Here is a 17,861-nt window from a genome sequence, read left to right as displayed (position 1 = left end):
GGGGCGAGAGATCCGAGGAAGAAAAAGCGATGGAAACCAAAAAGGGTGGGGAAGCTCCGGTAGGAGGCGAAAGCAGAAAAGGCGAATGAGTAAAAAAAATCGGGAGATCCTTTACTTGCACACCCCAAGGGTTCCACCGGTGGATGACGGTTGGGGAAAACAGAGGAAGTGCAAGGCCAGGCAATAATGATGCTATGCTGAGCGATCAACCGGAGCGATGGAAGAAGGAGGAAAAGAGTGGCCTGACAGGTTACTTTTATCATTCACACCTCACAGGCAAATCAATTGATCATAAGATTCCGAGGTTCATGACTGCGTTCAGCATTCAACAAAGCAGAATGTCCAGCATTGCTGATGTCTATGTAAGGACACCAGGGACGTGGCCGAATATCCAATTGCCCTTCCAGTAAGCTTGTTGGGCCGCTTGTGATTCGATGGCGAGTGCCAGCCAGGCTCTGCTGTTTCGGGTTAGTCCGGCTGGTTTGGGCCAATCGCTACCGATTCGCCATCTGTTGAATCCCCAACAATTTTCACATTTTTGCAGGCGGTCAGACCTGGGACGTGTGTGATTGGTTCCATCGGAGACAACGACAGGGAAAAGTCTTTGAATCTCACCTCGCATCAACGGCTACAGTCTCCGCATAGAAGTCTTCCCGAACTGCGATTACAATATCCGAACGTTTAAAGTGACAAATGACAGCAGCCACCGGAAGGATTTCGCCCTCCCCGTTATTTAGAGTAGTAAGACGTCAGTAATTACAATCGACATAATCTAACTGGAGAAGCGGAGGCCCCAGGATATCACCCAGTTGGAGTATATACACGAACAGTAGCACTTCAAATCAGTATATCCGATGCAGCCCTACGGAGGTGTTCTTCTTGCCACTTCGTGGTGGCGACGTACCTGTTATTGCTTCAGTGAAAACTTTGATTTCTTTGTACCGCAATCTTCCGCGCACCACGCCTTCGTAAACTAGGTAAAAGGACAACTTTCCGGCAATTAGTAGGCCGGAGAGTTGTTGAAAACAAGATTGGTAACCAATGGTAGATGTAGATGTTCTGGTGGTGAAGGATGAGCCCAAACTATTCCCCGTAACTCTGCTATACATAGTGCAGGTTTAACACGCTTTAAGAAATAAACTATGTTCAGTCATTGAAGAATCTAGAGCTGTCTAGCCCCCGTAGTCGGACAACTATCGAAATCGCCTTGTAGGGCTTGCACTATTGTTGTGGCTATTTAGAGATGAGACTGCGTCTATCCGACGATTAAGGTAGTTTTCGTGGCGACATACGACCCCCGATCGATTACCAAGATCGCCGCTGGCATATCTGGGGAGATAGCAATCACCGATGTTCTCCATAGTTCCATAGGTTAGTGTCTCATACCAGACGGTCGAGGTTCCTGCAGTAGCACACTATGCTCCCTCATTCAAGGTATGCACATTGTACACTGGATGACCGAACATATACTCCACAATAATATGGGTACTGGTCCCAGCACTAACAACCGTTATTCGCATAAAGATTGAATATTGAAACGCTACTCCGTAGACTAGTGATGGATATCCCTTAGTCAAACCTCACAGTCACACAGCCGATAACTACAATTAAGTAACATTGATTCTCGAAAAAAAAAACAATGGCTAATTCCCCACTTGATCCAAAGCCGATGTAACAGTCCAAAAATGGCCCGTAATCACCTAATATGGTAAGGCGCAATCTGCGTAGTTATCCGCGCCCCAATTACTCCGTACTCAGTGAGAACATCAACCATCCCAAGACCTTGTATTGAAGGGATAATGTCTATTCCAGGTCGACATCTCGACCATGACCAGTTCGGCTGTTTGCTATCAGTTCCCCCGGATTTTAGAGGAATTCGGCGGTACCCGCCTTGGTCACTGATAAGCAGACTGGCCTTCGCGTGCTCAGAATGGTTCAAGAAAGCCTCCTTATCTCGACTCCACTGGTGAAGCCAAGGATACGCACAGGCCAAGTTCTTGGGGTTAGTGTTTCGAGATATTGACTGCACTGTCATGGATCGGGGTTCTAACAGCGTTGCATTGATAACAGCCAACATAGCCAACGAGTTTATGATTTCTAATTGTATGGATTCAATTTTGTACAAAAGGGGGGAAGGGAGAGGTAGCAAAGGCAAGTCTGGTTGCATAGTGGCTAGTGCTACAAGACAGCAAGAAAAAGCTGACTGATGCAAGGGTCGGTGCGAAAGACTGTGTTCAGCACAACTGGTCGTGAGAATGTAGTCTGTAATTCAATGTACTCTTTGTTAAATCACTATAGAACTTTGTTGACAATGTGATTGTCAACCCACATCATTGTCGATCAAGATGCCGCTCCGCAACTTTGTAGCAGCGAACATCGCTCATTGGATCCCCTCTCATGGAATTCTTGACTTTAATCGTTTGCATCACTGTTTGTCTTCAAACCTGAAGCCCGAATGATTCGCGTCCATTGCCGAGGTCTCTCCGAGATCTCCCTTGTTATGGGCGCCAAGGGACTAAATCTCAAATTAGACTTATCCTTGATAGATAACCAACTAAATTTATTAAATAAATTATTCGATTCATTGACGCATGTGCTCGTCACTTATCGATAATCGTATCGCTTTGTTCTCGGAAATTTGCAAAATCTGATCGGGCTTCCCCAGGGATTATTGTTGTCTAGAGAGCTCTTGGAAACATAAAACTCACGTTTCCCCGCGATCTTGATTCGAGATATCAGTTTGAATCATCATTCATACCCTGGTTCACAAGACCTTCTCCCCGCGATCGTTCGTCATACGGAAGCGAACCCTATCTATCTGGAGAAATTTGCCTCCATCGTGATCACAAACGTGGTTCCGTCGACAGAAGAGATATCAGTTGTCCAGCTGCGACACATTCCCAAAGCTCCCCAACATGGATGGACCAGATCAGATTGGTCCGGACCTACGTCCCAAGCAAACTTGGGCCGATAAAGGCCGTCGAATTGTCAAAACCTTCACCACGAGGTACATTATTACTGTCGGATGCCCTATATAACTTGAACATAGATCTGATCGATTTATCCACAGGGATGGATTAATAGGAGACTACGATTATGCATACCTTTTCACACCCAAAATTCCTTTCATGAAGCAAACGAGGCGATCGGCCCCGTTTTTTGGACTCGAGGATCGAGTCCCAGTTTTTCTGGCTCTTCTTCTGGGCTTACAACATGCCCTAGCTATGTTGGCTGGAGGTTGGCATATCGTCCTATTATGACTCGGGGGGCGTAACACTAACTTCTTCAGTTATCTCGCCGCCAATCCTCCTGGGTGGTTCTTCCGGAGCCAACTTTGGAGATGAAGACTACCAATACCTAGTGTCGACCTCTCTGATCGTATCCGGATTGCTGTCTGCCCTTCAAATGACCCGCATTCACATCTACAAAACGCCATACTCGATGGGTACGGGCCTGATTTCAGTTGTTGGTACCTCGTTCGCGATTATTACCGTAGCGTCGGGAGCTTTTACTCAAATGTATTCGTCCGGATACTGCCCGGTTGATGCCCAGGGCAACCGTCTGCCTTGTCCGAAGGGCTATGGAGCTCTCCTCGGTACCTCCTGTCTATGCTCTTTACTCGAAATCGGCCTTTCATTCATAAGTTCCAAGGTCTTGAAACGTGTCTTCCCAGCCTTGGTTACTGGACCAACTGTCCTACTGATTGGAGCATCTCTCATTGAGAGCGGCATGAAAGACTGGGCGGGAGGCTCAGGCGGTTGTGGCAGCGACCCCTCCGCCCGTGCCCTATGCCCCAGTGCAGATGCACCGCACGCTCTACCCTGGGGTAGTGCAGAGTTCATCGGTCTCGGATTCCTGGTCTTCGTGACCATTATTCTGTGCGAAAGATTTGGCTCCCCCATCATGAAATCCTGCGCCGTCGTCATCGGTTTGCTGGTTGGATGCATTGTGGCGGCAGCATGTGGCTACTTCGACCGCTCAGGCATTGACGCAGCCCCAGTAGCGTCCTTCATCTGGGTCCGGACATTCCCCTTATCGATATACCCACCACTCATCCTCCCCTTACTAGCAGTCTACATCGTGATCATGATGGAATCAATCGGCGACATCACAGCCACATGCGACGTTTCTCAAGTGGAAGTGGAGGGGCCCAACTTCGATTCGCGCATTAGAGGTGGTGTCCTGGGCAACGGTATCACCTGTTTGATCGCAGGCTTATGCACCATCACACCCATGTCTGTGTTCGCCCAAAACAACGGCGTCATCGCTCTGACGAAGTGCGCAAACCGCAAGGCTGGATACTGCTGCTGCTTCTTCCTCGTCATCATGGGCATCTTCGCCAAGTTCGCTGCCGCGCTTGTCGCCATCCCCAGCTCTGTCCTCGGTGGTATGACTACCTTCCTCTTCTCGTCCGTCGCTATCTCCGGTATCCGTATCATTTCCACCATCCCATTCACACGTCGCAACCGTTTCATCCTCACGGCCTCTTTCGCCATCGGTATGGCTGCCACGTTGGTGCCAGAATGGTTCCAATATTTCTTCACCTACAGTGGTGATAACCACTCCCTGCAGGGGCTTCTAGATGCTGTGGTGCTCGTTATGACCAACGGATTCGCAGTCACCGCTATGCTGGGGTTGGTTCTCAACCTTCTTATCCCGGAAGATCCGGAGGAAGAGGCCGCCATCATGGAGGCCAGGGGTAGCGAGGTCCGGAGTGAGAATGAAGAGACGAGGGACATTTCGGAGTCCCCAGACTATAAGGGCGCCCAGGCTGGTCCGGCTACTGTATAATAATGGTTTTGGTTTTTTTGCTAGTATATAACGACCCTTGAGAAGGGTCTAATGAAAGGATACCCTGTTGAGTTTCACATGTAGTGACTCGCATCACCTATCTGACTTCCAAGTTAGTACGTATTCGTAAATATACATATTGTAAATGATATCGTCCAGCACATAAAGAAAGACCACCATCCAGAATCACCCAGGCTTTAGACATTTATACAAGTAAAATCCAAGCCTAAACCCCCTCCACCTTCTCCCCAGGCTTCAACATCTTAATATAACAATGCTCCCCGGTCTCCAGCACCTCAATCCCATCCCCAACACAAACCCTAAACTCTACAAAGATTAGCCTAACGCACCAAACAAACCGAACGAAAGAAACAAGCAAACATACCTCTCACAGCAGGAACAGCCTGCATCCCCAGCGCAGCATTGGTCAAATCGCCACGATCGATCCTCCTCCACCTCTTCAGCGACCGATCCGGCTCCACAGGATGCCTAACCCCAGTATCCGGATCCACATTTGGCAACTTACACCGAATAGTCCGACAAGCAGTGTAGACCTCCACGCCCCCAGAGCCAGAGCCAGAGCCAGAGCCAGATTTACCGATTCTCACCCGTTTCCAATGATCCTCCTCATAAGCCCCCGGACCCTGGACGATGATATTCGCCCGAAAGCGACGGATACTTAGCTCGGGGATATCTGCCTTGCATTTACTCGCTATGTCTTGCACGCTGGCTATGTTGAGGAGATGGATGGGGTACGCGTCCGCGAAGCCCGTCACTGGCTGAAACCCCAGATGCTCTTTGCGGGGCGCGTTGCGGAAGATTTCCCGGTGGTGGGATGGGTTTACCCTAAAGAGGGTCAGGGGGCCGCGGACACGGTCAGGGTCCAGGAAACGGCGCAGTGAGGGCGGGAGGTGGCAGCCATAGTCGTGGGCCAGGGGGGTGTCTTTCCAGATTTTGACGGGGGTGGATGGATACGTCGTCTCGGAACTTCCGTCTTGTGGAGGGGAGAAGGGGACTCGGAAGGATAGTTCCTTCGAGAGTAGGCCCAGCTTCATGCCCAGTTTCACTGGGAGCGAGAGCATACCGGCCGCGACTCGCGGGTAATGGATGACCAGGACGCCTTGGGATCGCACTTCCTGGAGCTCCCGGGAGTAGTCGTCGGCTGTGGGGTCGGGGACCCAGATCTCGGGTCTGATGAGAGCCATTCTGCAGAGCGAGCCGTCGCGGAGCGTCCTTGCTGTCCAGTGGGCTTGTTCAGACCGGTTGTTGTTGTTACTGGCTTTGGGGGTGATGTATTCGGCGAAGCAGAATTGGCGGTCGTAGGTGAAGCCTGTGGGGACGACGTCGGCCGTGTCCAGCTCGATCCCGGCGCAGCTTTTGATCGGGTATGCAAAGAGCGCTTTTATGCGCCATGAGGGCTGGTCTTCTGGGTCTGTGTGCTTCTCGAGCACACATTGGCTGTATTTGGGGTCGTATTCGTCGTGCAGGTTGGTTTTGTGATGTGGGAGACCTAGCTTGCGACACCCTTTGGGAGGGTAGTTTGTGAATTGGTAGTATTTATGGGAGACTAAGAATATGGCTATAGGAATGACAGGAAGCCAGATAATGGCTAGAGTTGAGAATGTGTTCATAGCATAGTGACTCACGGTGTTGAAGCCGAGTATGGGTTCAGTGGGATTCAGCATTGAAGCACGAGTCTGCGAAGTGAAAAGACACTTGTATATCTTACGCTTTCACATAGAGACAGTATATAAGGTGAGGATAAGCTTTAAAGTTAACTACGTTGGACAAGAATAACGCCCGTATATCAGACGTCGAGGAAAAATGACGATCTACGGAGATTAGATTTAATTGCATTAAACTCCGACGTGATCCAATCCGAATCGGCAATTCCTCGTTAATGAACGTCGTAGTCACCATCCACCACGGTCGGCAGTTGCTAGACTCAGGATCCCCACAGCGAAGCTGGAGCATACTGCGACACCAAAATGAGAGGTCGACAGTATTCGAGTGTTCCGAAGTGCGCAACTATCATCATTTGATCCCGACAGGCCTGACGCGCCGGGTTCGCGTTTGCCGTCACCATGAACCAGCAGGATTACCTCGGTCTTTCCACTCAGGAGCCTCGTGAGTTCTTGTAAACTCGATAGGAAACGATTGATAAGTTAACGATACGTGTAGATCGCGTTGTCTCCTTTCCTGCGTCGCAGTCTCTGCACGCGTCTGCCGCGTCTGCCTCCGGCGCTATATCGACGGGTATTCCCCAATTAGATGAGGCCATCCGTCCGCCTTCCCTGGAGGATATGCCGGGACGTACTAGCGATATAGACTCCAATGGAATACCATGTGGACATGTCACTGAGGTATTCGGCCCTCCTGGGGCTGGGAAAACATCACTGGCGTAAGGTCCAATCTCTACCTGTCGCACGTTGCTACTGATCTAACAGTATACCTGCAGTCTGAGCGTTGTCACATCGGCCCTCCGGAATGGGGACAAAGTGATATGGATCGGTACGAAACCAAACTCCAGTGAGAACTGGCTCTAACATACTCAGATACGGGATCTCCACTCCCGAAAGTACGCCTGGCAAGCATGCTAAAGAAGTCCTCTGATGCCACATCATCTAATACACCAGAAGACCCTATCAAGAACTTGATCTACTTCCATGCAAGGTCGCTACCTCATCTGCTAGCTCTCCTCATCCGCCCACCCAAGGGCTTTCCCCCAGAGGATGCGAAGCTTCTCGTCATCGACTCTGTATCTGGGCTATTCCCATCATATTTTCCTAATCCATCTGAGTTCAAATCCCGTCTACCCCAGTCAGGAATCACAGACAAGACACAGATTCATTGGTTAATGAACCGCAAATGGAATGTCACAAGCGACCTGGGAAACCAACTCGTGAAACTAGCAGCTACACATAGCTTAGCCATACTTCTAGTCAACCAGACACATACCCGAATCAGAGGCCAACCGCGTGCAACTCTGTGTCCGGTTATCGCAGGCGGAACATGGGAGAATTGTGTCCATACGAGAGTTGCCATTTTTCGGGACTTTCTGCCCGAGGACGAGGGGGATTCCAAGAGCATTAGATTCGCGGAGGTAGTGAAGAGAGCGGGAAAGACTTTGTCTTTGAGATTGGACGAGAATATCGTGCCATTCAAGATTGAGACGGTAGGCTTGGTTCAATTCTCGTGCAGGACTCACAGATGACTCACATGAGTGAATAGGACGGTTTGCGTGGGGTAGACAAGACTCCGCCTCCAATGATCCTGCCTCAAGAGCCAGTTGAAACGAGCGTATCAGCTAGCCAACGGAAACGCAAAGTCGATGAGATTGCGGATAGCCAGGATGAAGATTCCGATGAAGAATTCGGCTGGGTTGAAGGCGACGATGCTGGGTTGAGTGATGGGGCTGCTTGAGGTTTACATTGCATTGAGGTTATGGTCATATTAACATGAGGATGAAGGATATGAAACAGCTGCTTTTTAGGCGGTTGGCTTGTGTAGCTGCAAGTGTTTTAGCCCATGCGGGCTGTAATGGACTAAAAGTCATAATGGGTATATACAAAAATAAAATGGAGATGTACAAAAAGTAATTAGATGATTTCCTCGGGAGGGCGACGTTTAACCAAATCCGATACCTTCATCGTGAATTTCTTGTCCGGACAACCATCGCTCTGTGAACTGTGTGGTCGCTTCGTCCCATCTTGAACAACGCGTGAGAAGCTGATTCTACCCAATAGATCAGACGACGATGCCGGCGCAGTCGGACTAGATTCATACTCTAATGAATACCACTGTACGTCATTGCCGAACGTACCCGGATGCCTGTGCCCATGAACCATATCGACCAGTTTCCCGAGCACGGCAAACTCCAACTTAAGTTTGATGCTGTATATGACACCCTTGAGCGTGATCTGAATAGCATAGAAGCTGGCATATTCCAATGCAAGTAGGGCTAAGTCCATCACAAGAATGGCAACATTGATTCCGACTAACTGGCGCATTATTCTTCGATTTTGTCGGCTCGAACCCAACCGAAGCAGTTTGGTCGTCTCCCAGATATAGAGCCCGGAGATTATCACCTCTTGTAGGGTGAAACCAGTCATCTGGATTTTTTCCATGATATTATATCCTTTGACGAATAGAGGTGATCGATCGGGGACGTTGGAACCATACGTCAAGACGGAAGTCGGGACATGCAGAAGAAAGAAATTTGCGATGATCATGCATAGCACTCGGCGAAGAATGCGCTCATCGCGGATGACAAGATGTAGCCGTGAATAGAGGACAATAGACTGACCCGTCACCATTGTCCACCAGCCGACGGTAAGCAACGTAACAGACAAGAAAGAATTGGCATGTGTGAAGAACTTCAGCATGAAGCCGAGTGAGTATGGAATAACTCCCAAGCAGCCCGAAAGTAGCAAGCTCCAGAAGTATAGACCCGTCCAGCGACGGAATGTCGATAGCACAAGGATTGCCAGCTCAATTACATTGTAAATGGAGATGGAGATGAAAAAGAGAAGGGTCGCTTTGAGCCCATATTGAGTGCCCGCAAGCTCACCGGAAATGCCATCAAGTTGGCTCACAATATTTGACATGATGCGGTGGTATATGGTGATGATGATCTTGACGATCTGGGCTGGAAAAAGTGTGGAGAGGCTACCACTGGCTTCTCTCCCTTGCTTTTCTCTTTAATTTTAATTTTAATTTTATATTTTTTTCTTGCCTTTTCCTCAACCAAGAAATGTTATACGTCAGACCAACAACATCCGAGGTAATGAGCGGAGATTGTACATGTCAAAAGAGCGGCACATGTGGGAATAGAGCGACTGTTAACTGGTAAACCGTATCATATCGAGGTTATGTGAAAGCTCTAGACAATTCTTTCCCTCCTCCTTCCAAAGAAAGGCATTGTGTTGGCCTAGACTAGCTGGAGGCGATACCCCGGAGTCACGTTGGGACTAAGATTCAGTGGCTTCGTATTCCGCAGGAACTAATGACGCTTGCTAAGGTAGTATTCGGGGTTGGTTCACTTGGCCAAGACCAGGGTAGCAGACCAGTAACCGTATCTGGTACGATTCTTGGCGATTCTCCGCGGGCCAAAACAACCCGTTTGCCTAAACTGGCAAGCCATATGGCACGATTGATACGCCATTGGACCCCTAATCATGGCCCATGGGGCATCAAAAGGTTAGTAGTACGGAGGACTGTGGATGGCTTACCTAGCACATGACTACCATACTACATAGTGCCCCTAGCCTGCCCAGATATGATAGACATGCAAAAGAACTGGCTCTCAGCATGTCTGCGATGTACAGTACTATAGGGCTCTTTCGCGATGGACAACATGAGGAACAACTACATCACGATATGTTGATTTCAGCCGGTCATATCGCAAAGATATTTCCAAGTCCTATTTTGATCCCAAATATGTGGCGACTTAGCGCCCTTGAATCTCCATCCCTGTCGTATCCAACAATTCTTTCCCGTGTTTGTTCAAAGCGCCGGACACTTCAAAAGTCCGACTTGCATGGCCACAGAACTAGCATAGAGGTTTAGCTCGAGTTGCGTGTTGTAGGATATAGAACTCGAGCATTCAGTTTATGTTAAAATGGCTAGTCTACACCATGGGCTTATTCTTCATCAGGCACAGGCTTACATGTAGCCTTTGACCAAGACTTCGACGTTGCTTATATTCTTTTATTCTCTTTCGAAGTTTTACTTTATTTTATTTTATTTTATTTTATTTTCTCTTTGGTTCTGGACCCTTTCCACAACCCTAGCGATAGAATTAGTCACACCCAAAAGATTCTCGACGTTGGATATGAGTTTACTTATTCTAGACCCCCTCTCTTGCCACCCAGTATCATGTACTCAAAACGACATCAGCCATACACCTAACTATCCCAATGCGTCCATATATACAGTAAAAACGTGCTATGTGGATGGCTCCACCTCCAACCATAAACCGCCGGCCAAGCGGCGTCAGGACCGGGCAAGTCGTGCCATGGACTTGAGTGGAACTTTCCTGGTCTCGGCCGGCCCCAAGAGAAACGGAGGCCGAGTGAAAGAAGGAGACATGAGAGTAACGAGAGGGCTGAAGACGAATCCTTGTCTATTTTGGAAAGCCAGGAGAAGGATGCGCTTTCTCTAAGCCGTGGCAGAAAAATTCGCCAATACAAGATTTCTAAGCTAGTGTGATGATAAGGGTTTCAATGGGATAGAGACAGATATTATCTCATTACTACTGTTAAGCTGTCCATATCCTTGAGCGGTAGGCAACTGCAACAGCCCACGGGCTCCGTACACTCCATTGGAGACGCAAAGCCAAACAGGGGCCCATATCGATGTCCATATGATGCTTTTCAAAACCAATAGATGAGCTCAGTTCAATTGTTCCCCCCCGGATTACCCCCAGATATCCGAACCCAGGAAATGTGGGCTTGTCAGGGGACCGCTCCCCGGAATGGCCCTCTTTTCCCACAGTTGGGTATCTACTCGACCAGGGTGAACCTTCAGATTATCCAGACTTATGTAACGCCTCCCTCGTACTTATTATACCAAGCACTACTAGCACTAATCCCTAATAAGCCAGGAGTGCCTGAGAACTATCCGGACCAGAGATTAACTACACTAGATCGCGGAAGGTTCCTATGCAACCCGTTGAAGCCAAAGCTCTCTACACCCTGGCCCAGTACAATCCTGCTGTACTAGAGCTGGAGTATCAGATCATGCAATTATAGAGCCGTGTTCATTCCGAAAATTGATGGGTAATATTGGACATGATGACACGCCGACATGCGCCACTACTTTTTGTTGTCCAGCGTCACAAAGCTCAATATGCTTCGGTACGTTAAGATCAATCGTCGTAGAAAATCTTTGCTAGCATGTATGGGAACCTCGCAAGTCTCGACATATGTCTATTATGCTACAAGGTCCAAAACCGCCCAATACGTCCATACTTAAATCATTCATAGATTGGTAAGATAGTCCTCGATCTCCTCTTTCGTCAACTTCCTGAATCTGGGCCCCTGGGCACCTTCCACGCCCTCAAAACCCAGTAGGTGGTCGGCAGGAGGGCCAACAATACCTATACCTAGTCAGTTTGGGTCCAAAACTGGGCAATGAGGTTATTGAGACTTACCAATCTCTATTGTGTCACCATTCATCTCACCCTCAATGGTCTCCTTCAACGTCAACAGGGCAATATGGATAGCATCTTCGAGTTCGAGACCTTCAGTGTAACGCTTTTCAAGGAATGTCTTCGCACTCGTAGCATGCTTGCCAATAGCCGTAGCCTTCCATGGGTAATAACTACCACTTGGGTCGACCTGATACAAGCTCGGGCCACCCTTCAAGATACCACCCGTCTTACCGGTTGCCTTTCTAGGCTCATCTTCACTATCGCCCTTCTGAGCTTCCTCTGACTCAGGTTCGACACCCTCATCCCAACCAGCGATCAACAAACTGACACCGTACGGTCGAACACCACCGGACTGGGTGGCCTCTTGCATGACACGCGCAACATCTTGCACTAATATACGGGTAGGGGGGTGTTCGTTATAGATACGCTTGTAACCAGTGTGGGAAACTTTGCGTGCCTTGTCGACCAGTACACGGTAGTCTGGACCCATTCCCGCGTACACCGTGCCAATGTCGGGCGTGATTAAGGAAACTTTGGAAAGAGAGCAAGGGTCGACGAGTGGTGAAGACGATTTCTTTTCAGTAGCGAGAACGATTCCATTTGTTGCTAGTCAATGCAAGATAAGTTAGCAACTACTTGAGCTGGCTGGACGGAAGCTATGAGATAACGCTCATACCTTTAATTCCGAGCGCAGTTACGCCCTGGTTGACAGCGTTCAAGGCATATTCTGAGTTTATTTAGCAAATGTTCATCATTAGTCTGAGACAGTATATGTTACCAATTTGGCCCAGCTTTCCACTACAAGTCAATGTTAGCTGACAGTTTTCCTCTATGTAGCTAGAGCTCGTCTTACCTGGGGGAGAAGGTGGTGAGAGAGAACGAATAGCGGTCCGCCATGAGGTCGTTTGATTATCTCCGCAAGCTTTGAAGATCGATTGGAAAGAGGTATGGAGACAGATGAGGGGGTATGAAGATAGGATAAAGTCGTGGTGGGGACCAAGTGAAGCTTCCCTCTGGACAGAGCAGGCGACAGGATGTTGACGCAGCAGCACCTTACCTAACGTCGGTTACCTCAGGCGCCGATGCCAAGATGCGCCTAAGGCGGTGACGCTAGGCGAGCACTTAGCGCCGTTTCCATCAGCTTCTCTCTCCACTTCACCTTTAAAGCGCGGTAGTCCTTTTCATTCCCTTTTCTCTCGTTTTTTTTCTCCCCCTTCCCCTCCCCTCAATTGCTCCCTGTTCTATGTCTCTGCCCAACCATTCAATCGACACCCTTCTAAACAGTCGATTGTACATTCTCACCAGGTCGCTGGTAGATCTGGTCACTGTGACATGACCGCATAATCGCGAAAGAAACTAGGCAGAAGCCATAATGAATCCGAACCAGGAGCCACTCTGGCAGTGGCCGAATTCTTCCATGGCTCCCAATCCTGAGGCAGGCCAAAGGTTTGAAGATACTCACCAACATGATGATTCGGCTGCCCCTCCGCCGGAGTCTTCTCAGAAGCACTACCCACCTCGTGTATGTCGCATCTGTCTGGAAACAGTTCTACCTACCTTCCATCCTCCTTCCGATAACATCCCTGGGTTCCTCCAACCCAAAGCACGGGTAGTCTACGAGTCTTCTGATGCGGAGCTCGGCCGACTCCTACGTCCCTGCAAGTGCAAAGGATCTTCACGATATGTCCACGAGGGTTGTCTTCAAGCATGGCGACATGCGGACCCGGGCTATAGCAAAAGGAATTTTTGGCATTGCCCAACTTGTGGCTTCCAGTACCGGCTAGAACGCCTGACATGGGCGCGCTGGATCAGTAGTACTTCCGCGCAGCTTGGATTGACTTTGTTGATATTGATGTTCACTGTTTTTACCCTTGGTTTTGTTGCTGACCCAATCATTAACCTCTACGTCAACCCCATGGAAACCATCATCTACTCTGATTTTTGGGATTCCAGTACTGTGTCTAGCGTCTTGCCGACTGAAAAGCAGGCATCATGGATTACACACTTTGTGAAAGGTTTGGCGTCATTAGGCTTTCTGTCGTTCATCAAAGCCATAGTCGCCATGTCACCCTGGCAGTGGTGGCATGTTCGCCCTAGTGGCTTGGTCAGTAGTGGCAGGACCACAGGCAGAAGCCGAGCAGCGTCAATCACTTGGGTTGTCATCCTGGTTGGCGTTTGCAGTTTCCTTTGGGTAAGTGTGCTCAACGAAGCGTGATGTATGCTTTTGCTAATATTGATCAGGCTGTCTACAAAGGCGTAAGAAGCTGGAGCCGGAGGGCCCTAGAAAAAGCCGGGGAGCGTGTCATGGATGTCCCATTGCCTGACGATGAGGATGAAGAGGAAAATGATCCTTCTCCTGAGAAACCCGAGCATCGTAAAAAGGAGGAATAATGATATCCCTATGGAAGACCATATACTGTCTTCGTATAGTGTTCCATGTCAACAGCTTGTTCCCTAGGTCATTTCCACGCACTACTTTGAGTTGTCACGGTCCTTCTCAATGACGTGCCAATCAGTCAATGTGCGGAGAAAACCCCTGACCCTCGTTAACTCTTGAACAATGTCTGAGAAGTTGGATCCTTGGCCTGAACGTCTTGTTCTTCCTATGGTATCCCTCTTTACAAACCAGCCATCGTTCAAGGGGAGGGTCGAACTGCACCTTCTCGATCAGTCTAGGCGCTTCAAGTAGTGAGCGTTTTCGATTGAATGCAGTACATACCTTATGTAACTTAATAATAATTGATACAGCTGTTGCAGCCATGGGAAAGATTTGCATCTCTCGTTCTCTTCAATCTTGTAGTACTAGTATGAGTTACAGCAACCTAGGTTGACACGTGTATGTCATACTCTCTACACGTGTGCTTAGCCCGAGAAAATTTCCGTATTCAATTATGTAACCAAAGATCACTGCATTCAAGCAGCCACCAAATTGCCGACTAATAATACATACAACAACAACAGAAGAGAAGTCTACCTCGACAAACAAGTCTCGAAACCACTCCCTCTTCATGAGGTGCACGAATTTGGACGGGACACTGTCCCTCCGATAATGTAGCTTTGTCTATTAAGCTAAGCACTCTTCGCATCCTCCTTAATCAAGTCAGAAGCGCGCTCGGCAACAGCATAAAGCGTGCTAACCAAGTGGCCGCAAACCTGGAAGGGCAGGACAGACGCATCCACCACGCGAACATTTCTAGTACCGTAGACACGGAGACGGTTGTCGACAACGCCGCCAATGGAACGGGGCATCATGGCAGCAGTTCCGACGGGGTGGAAGTTGGACCGATCTAGAAAATTCACGTCAGACTTATCATTGGAGTCAAGAAAGGATTCAACATACAGTTAGCCTTAATCCAGTCAACCCACTTCTCATCCGCAGCAGTGGCCGGGATTTCAGAGAGACCGGGCTTGGTTTCCTTCGCAATAAGGTTGTTCAATGGTGCACTGCGGAGGATCTTCCGAATGTACTTGGCGATACCGGCCTGGCTCTTGCCATCCCATTCGAACATGAAGTAGTTAGGGTTGAGAATTGCGGGGGCAGTCGGGTCATTGGAGCTAATGTGGATGTTACCACGGGCAAATGGGAGCAAGCCCCAGAATTCGGAGGACACGGCGTTTCCACCGCCGGGGTGGAAGAGGATTTCGGCGATAGGGACCTTGTCCTTGACGATGAGGTCGAATTGGACCTGGAAGAGGCGCTCCAGGTCCTCCTGCTTCATGAGGCCATTGCTGACTTTGACGGCCGCCGCGGCGTAGCCGGAGAGTTGGGACCGGAGAGATGCAACGATGGAATCAGTCTCGTTGCCGAAGACGTCTGAGATCGAAGGATAGGTCACGGTCGAGGCACCGGCAAGGACGCCGTATCCTTCACCCGCCATGCCGTTGTTGAACTGGTCCTGAAGGTTCTCACCGACGGTGGGGAGATTGACGCGAGGGGTGATGTTGTGCTTCTTGAGGATGCTACAAGGGTTAGAGGCAGGGATAGATAATGGTTGAGCATCACTAGAGCACTTACCTTGGGTTTCCGACACCTGAAAGCTCGAGAATCAGGGGAGACCGCAGGGCACCAGCAGAGATGATGACCTCTTTCTTTGCATGCACACGAGTGACCTTGCCATCAGCGGAGGTAATCTCGACACCATCCGCAATGGCTTCCTCAGCAGAGCCGTTCTTCCAGAAGAGACGGTTGGCGGTAGTGTTCTCCAACAGGTGGAGGTTCTTTCTGTCATCGAAGGGGAAGTAGTACGCCCGGGCAGCATCTTCACGGACATTGAGGTCAACGTTGATGGTGGATGGGTAGATGTTGAAACCACGCATCTTGCCTCCATTGACATCCTGAACCCAGGGAACACCAGCGGCTTGGAACGTACGGTTCAGAGCAACTGACAGATTACCGGAGGCTAGGCTTCCCGACCAGCCGACCTTGAGAGGACCTTCTTCTCCATTCACGGCAGGGTTGTAGGCAGCGCCAGCAGAAACCTGGGAGCTGGTGGGGGCAGTTAAGTTTTCGCTCTTCAGGTAGTATGGTAAGAGATCTTTCCACGTCCAACCTTCGTTTCCAATTCTCTGCCAAACATCAATCTGGACATCCTCGGCGCGGGTATAAGCCATTCCTGTGGTTGTCAGTGGATCATGTCGACAAAAAGATTCACCATAGAAACATACCATTGATCGTACTGGTTCCTCCAAGGGCCTTACCAGCGCGCAGAATTTGCTGGCTACCTCCTGCATAAGTCTGGTTGGTAGACTGGTACTGCCAGTCGATAGCCGAGCCAAAGGCCAATCCATAACCGTTAACGTTGGTTACGTCCGGGTTATTGAACACAGAAGCACCGGCCTCAATCAGAAGAACGGAGACATCGGGGTTCTCAGAAAGGCGGTTTGCGACCACAAGACCACTCGTGCCGCCTCCCACAACGATATAGTCGTATACCGTAGTGTTCTTGGCCCGTCCAGCCGGCGATGCCGTGGCCAGCGACAAGGCACTAAGGAATGCCAACGAGAAGAGCATGTTTGGATGTGAAGCGTCGGTCTCTGTCCACCTTGAACCACAAAGGGCTGGCATCAACCACTATATATGTAGTCCATAGTGTTTTAAAATTCAGCCTAATTCAAAGGTTCTATCCACTTTAATGCTGGATACCAACGGCTCGGCGAATGAATGGCATGATAGCGAAATCGTCTGCAAATCCTAGCTTCCCTCTAGTAATGAAGCTACTGATCCATAAGCAACTTGTAAGCATGCTAATGTTTCAGCAGACATGGATTTATCAGCTTATTTTAGTGGGTCCATTCATCGAATCTTTTCAGAATTTTGCCGCAACTGGCGGGCGTTGCTGATCTGATAAGATTGAGCTGAGGGTCCCTTCGTGGAATTATCCTTGAATGGTATGCTTTCGAGTAGTGAAAGGCTTAGTATCTCATATAAGGTCTTGGAAAGCATGTTAACCGTGCCAGTACAGTTTTCCACCCGCAGGTGTCCTCTCCTTTTCCTTTACTGAATAAAAGTAAAGCTGGTTCGTTCTCATACTCAGGGTATGATTCTGCAATCGATGGTGAGCACGTTGCAATACACACTACTGTCAGGAACATTCGAGCTAATCCTAAACAATCTCTAGTGTACATCTTTGCGGTAGCGAAGCGTCCAAAGTGGATCAAAATCACATTATTAAGGTATTATTCAGAATCGGCATGCCGAGTAATTCATCCACCGGTGAAGTCCCGACCCGTCAGGAATAGTCTAACCAAAGTGGCCCGGCAGAATGTCTAGGATCCGAAGTTTCCCATAGGTTTAAAATTGCCTCATCGAACTGATCGCCGCGCCATGAAGCGCAAGGGTCATTCTCTCGACCTCCACTCCGAAATTACGCCAGAGTCAAGGTTCCGTTGGCGAAGATGCCGAGACTCGAAACTAGAA

General features: G+C 49.2%; 7 protein-coding genes across 7 annotated transcripts; 3 read left to right on the top strand and 4 right to left on the bottom strand.

Moving 5' to 3' along the window:
- Positions 1-2,589: 2,589 nt before the first annotated feature.
- On the top strand, positions 2,590-4,791 carry BDV37DRAFT_294525 (nucleobase:cation symporter-2 family protein; the record flags this gene model as incomplete). The annotated part of the gene is made up of 3 exons (XM_032089650.1): positions 2,590-3,007; positions 3,071-3,237; positions 3,290-4,791. Exons 1-3 carry the CDS (start codon positions 2,916-2,918, stop codon positions 4,789-4,791), a joined length of 1,761 nt encoding a protein of 586 aa, XP_031946280.1. The 5' UTR covers positions 2,590-2,915.
- Positions 4,792-5,017: 226 nt separating this feature from the next.
- Positions 5,018-6,476, bottom strand: BDV37DRAFT_278470 (MOSC domain protein; the record flags this gene model as incomplete). Its single annotated transcript, XM_032086059.1, has 2 exons — positions 5,018-5,118; positions 5,177-6,476. 2 exons carry the CDS (start codon positions 6,474-6,476, stop codon positions 5,018-5,020), a joined length of 1,401 nt encoding a protein of 466 aa, XP_031946279.1.
- A 399-nt stretch (positions 6,477-6,875) lies between these two features.
- Positions 6,876-8,214, top strand: BDV37DRAFT_278469 (uncharacterized protein; the record flags this gene model as incomplete). Its single annotated transcript, XM_032086057.1, has 5 exons — positions 6,876-6,918; positions 6,973-7,192; positions 7,250-7,302; positions 7,347-7,966; positions 8,023-8,214. The coding sequence occupies 5 exons, from the start codon at positions 6,876-6,878 to the stop codon at positions 8,212-8,214; spliced, it is 1,128 nt and encodes a 375-aa protein (XP_031946278.1).
- BDV37DRAFT_138359 (uncharacterized protein) lies at positions 8,199-9,660 on the bottom strand. The gene has a single exon (XM_032078809.1). It carries the CDS (start codon positions 9,396-9,398, stop codon positions 8,391-8,393), a length of 1,008 nt encoding a protein of 335 aa, XP_031946277.1. The 5' UTR covers positions 9,399-9,660; the 3' UTR covers positions 8,199-8,390.
- Positions 9,661-11,642: 1,982 nt separating this feature from the next.
- Positions 11,643-13,080, bottom strand: pre8 (proteasome core particle subunit alpha 2). Its single transcript, XM_032078808.1, has 5 exons — positions 12,798-13,080; positions 12,723-12,742; positions 12,621-12,671; positions 11,945-12,550; positions 11,643-11,890 (listed from the first exon to the last, which is right to left on the bottom strand). The coding sequence occupies exons 1-5, from the start codon at positions 12,839-12,841 to the stop codon at positions 11,772-11,774; spliced, it is 840 nt and encodes a 279-aa protein (XP_031946276.1). The 5' UTR covers positions 12,842-13,080; the 3' UTR covers positions 11,643-11,771.
- Positions 13,081-13,123: 43 nt separating this feature from the next.
- BDV37DRAFT_237717 (E3 ubiquitin-protein ligase MARCH) lies at positions 13,124-14,710 on the top strand. Its single transcript, XM_032080758.1, has 2 exons — positions 13,124-14,135; positions 14,186-14,710. The coding sequence occupies exons 1-2, from the start codon at positions 13,317-13,319 to the stop codon at positions 14,333-14,335; spliced, it is 969 nt and encodes a 322-aa protein (XP_031946275.1). The 5' UTR covers positions 13,124-13,316; the 3' UTR covers positions 14,336-14,710.
- Positions 14,711-15,013: 303 nt separating this feature from the next.
- BDV37DRAFT_278465 (GMC family oxidoreductase) lies at positions 15,014-16,955 on the bottom strand (the record flags this gene model as incomplete). Its single annotated transcript, XM_032086056.1, has 4 exons — positions 15,014-15,231; positions 15,285-15,904; positions 15,960-16,557; positions 16,610-16,955. The coding sequence occupies 4 exons, from the start codon at positions 16,953-16,955 to the stop codon at positions 15,014-15,016; spliced, it is 1,782 nt and encodes a 593-aa protein (XP_031946274.1).
- Positions 16,956-17,861: the final 906 nt, after the last annotated feature.

The sequence above is a fragment of the Aspergillus pseudonomiae genome (genome assembly GCF_009193645.1).
Source record: "Aspergillus pseudonomiae strain CBS 119388 unplaced genomic scaffold BDV37scaffold_4, whole genome shotgun sequence".
Classification (NCBI taxonomy): Eukaryota; Fungi; Ascomycota; class Eurotiomycetes; order Eurotiales; family Aspergillaceae; genus Aspergillus; species Aspergillus pseudonomiae.
Note: the sequence above shows the minus strand (reverse complement) of the source record. Positions and strands in the feature narration are given on the sequence as shown.

What these genes read in the sequence shown, in the direction of transcription:
- BDV37DRAFT_138359 (XM_032078809.1), bottom strand. Translation starts at nt 9,398, where the DNA reads ATGTCAAATATTGTGAGCCAACTTGATGGCATTTCCGGTGAGCTTGCG.
- pre8 (XM_032078808.1), bottom strand. Translation starts at nt 12,841, where the DNA reads ATGGCGGACCGCTATTCGTTCTCTCTCACCACCTTCTCCCCCAG. An exon ending in TGGAAAGCTGGGCCAAATTG is followed by an intron (nt 12,672 to 12,722) that starts GTAACATATACT and finishes AAATAAACTCAG; the next exon opens with AATATGCCTTGAACGCTGTC. An exon ending in AACTGCGCTCGGAATTAAAG is followed by an intron (nt 12,551 to 12,620) that starts GTATGAGCGTTA and finishes TGCATTGACTAG; the next exon opens with CAACAAATGGAATCGTTCTC.
- BDV37DRAFT_237717 (XM_032080758.1), top strand. Translation starts at nt 13,317, where the DNA reads ATGAATCCGAACCAGGAGCCACTCTGGCAGTGGCCGAATTCTTCCATG. An exon ending in GCGTTTGCAGTTTCCTTTGG is followed by an intron (nt 14,136 to 14,185) that starts GTAAGTGTGCTC and finishes AATATTGATCAG; the next exon opens with GCTGTCTACAAAGGCGTAAG.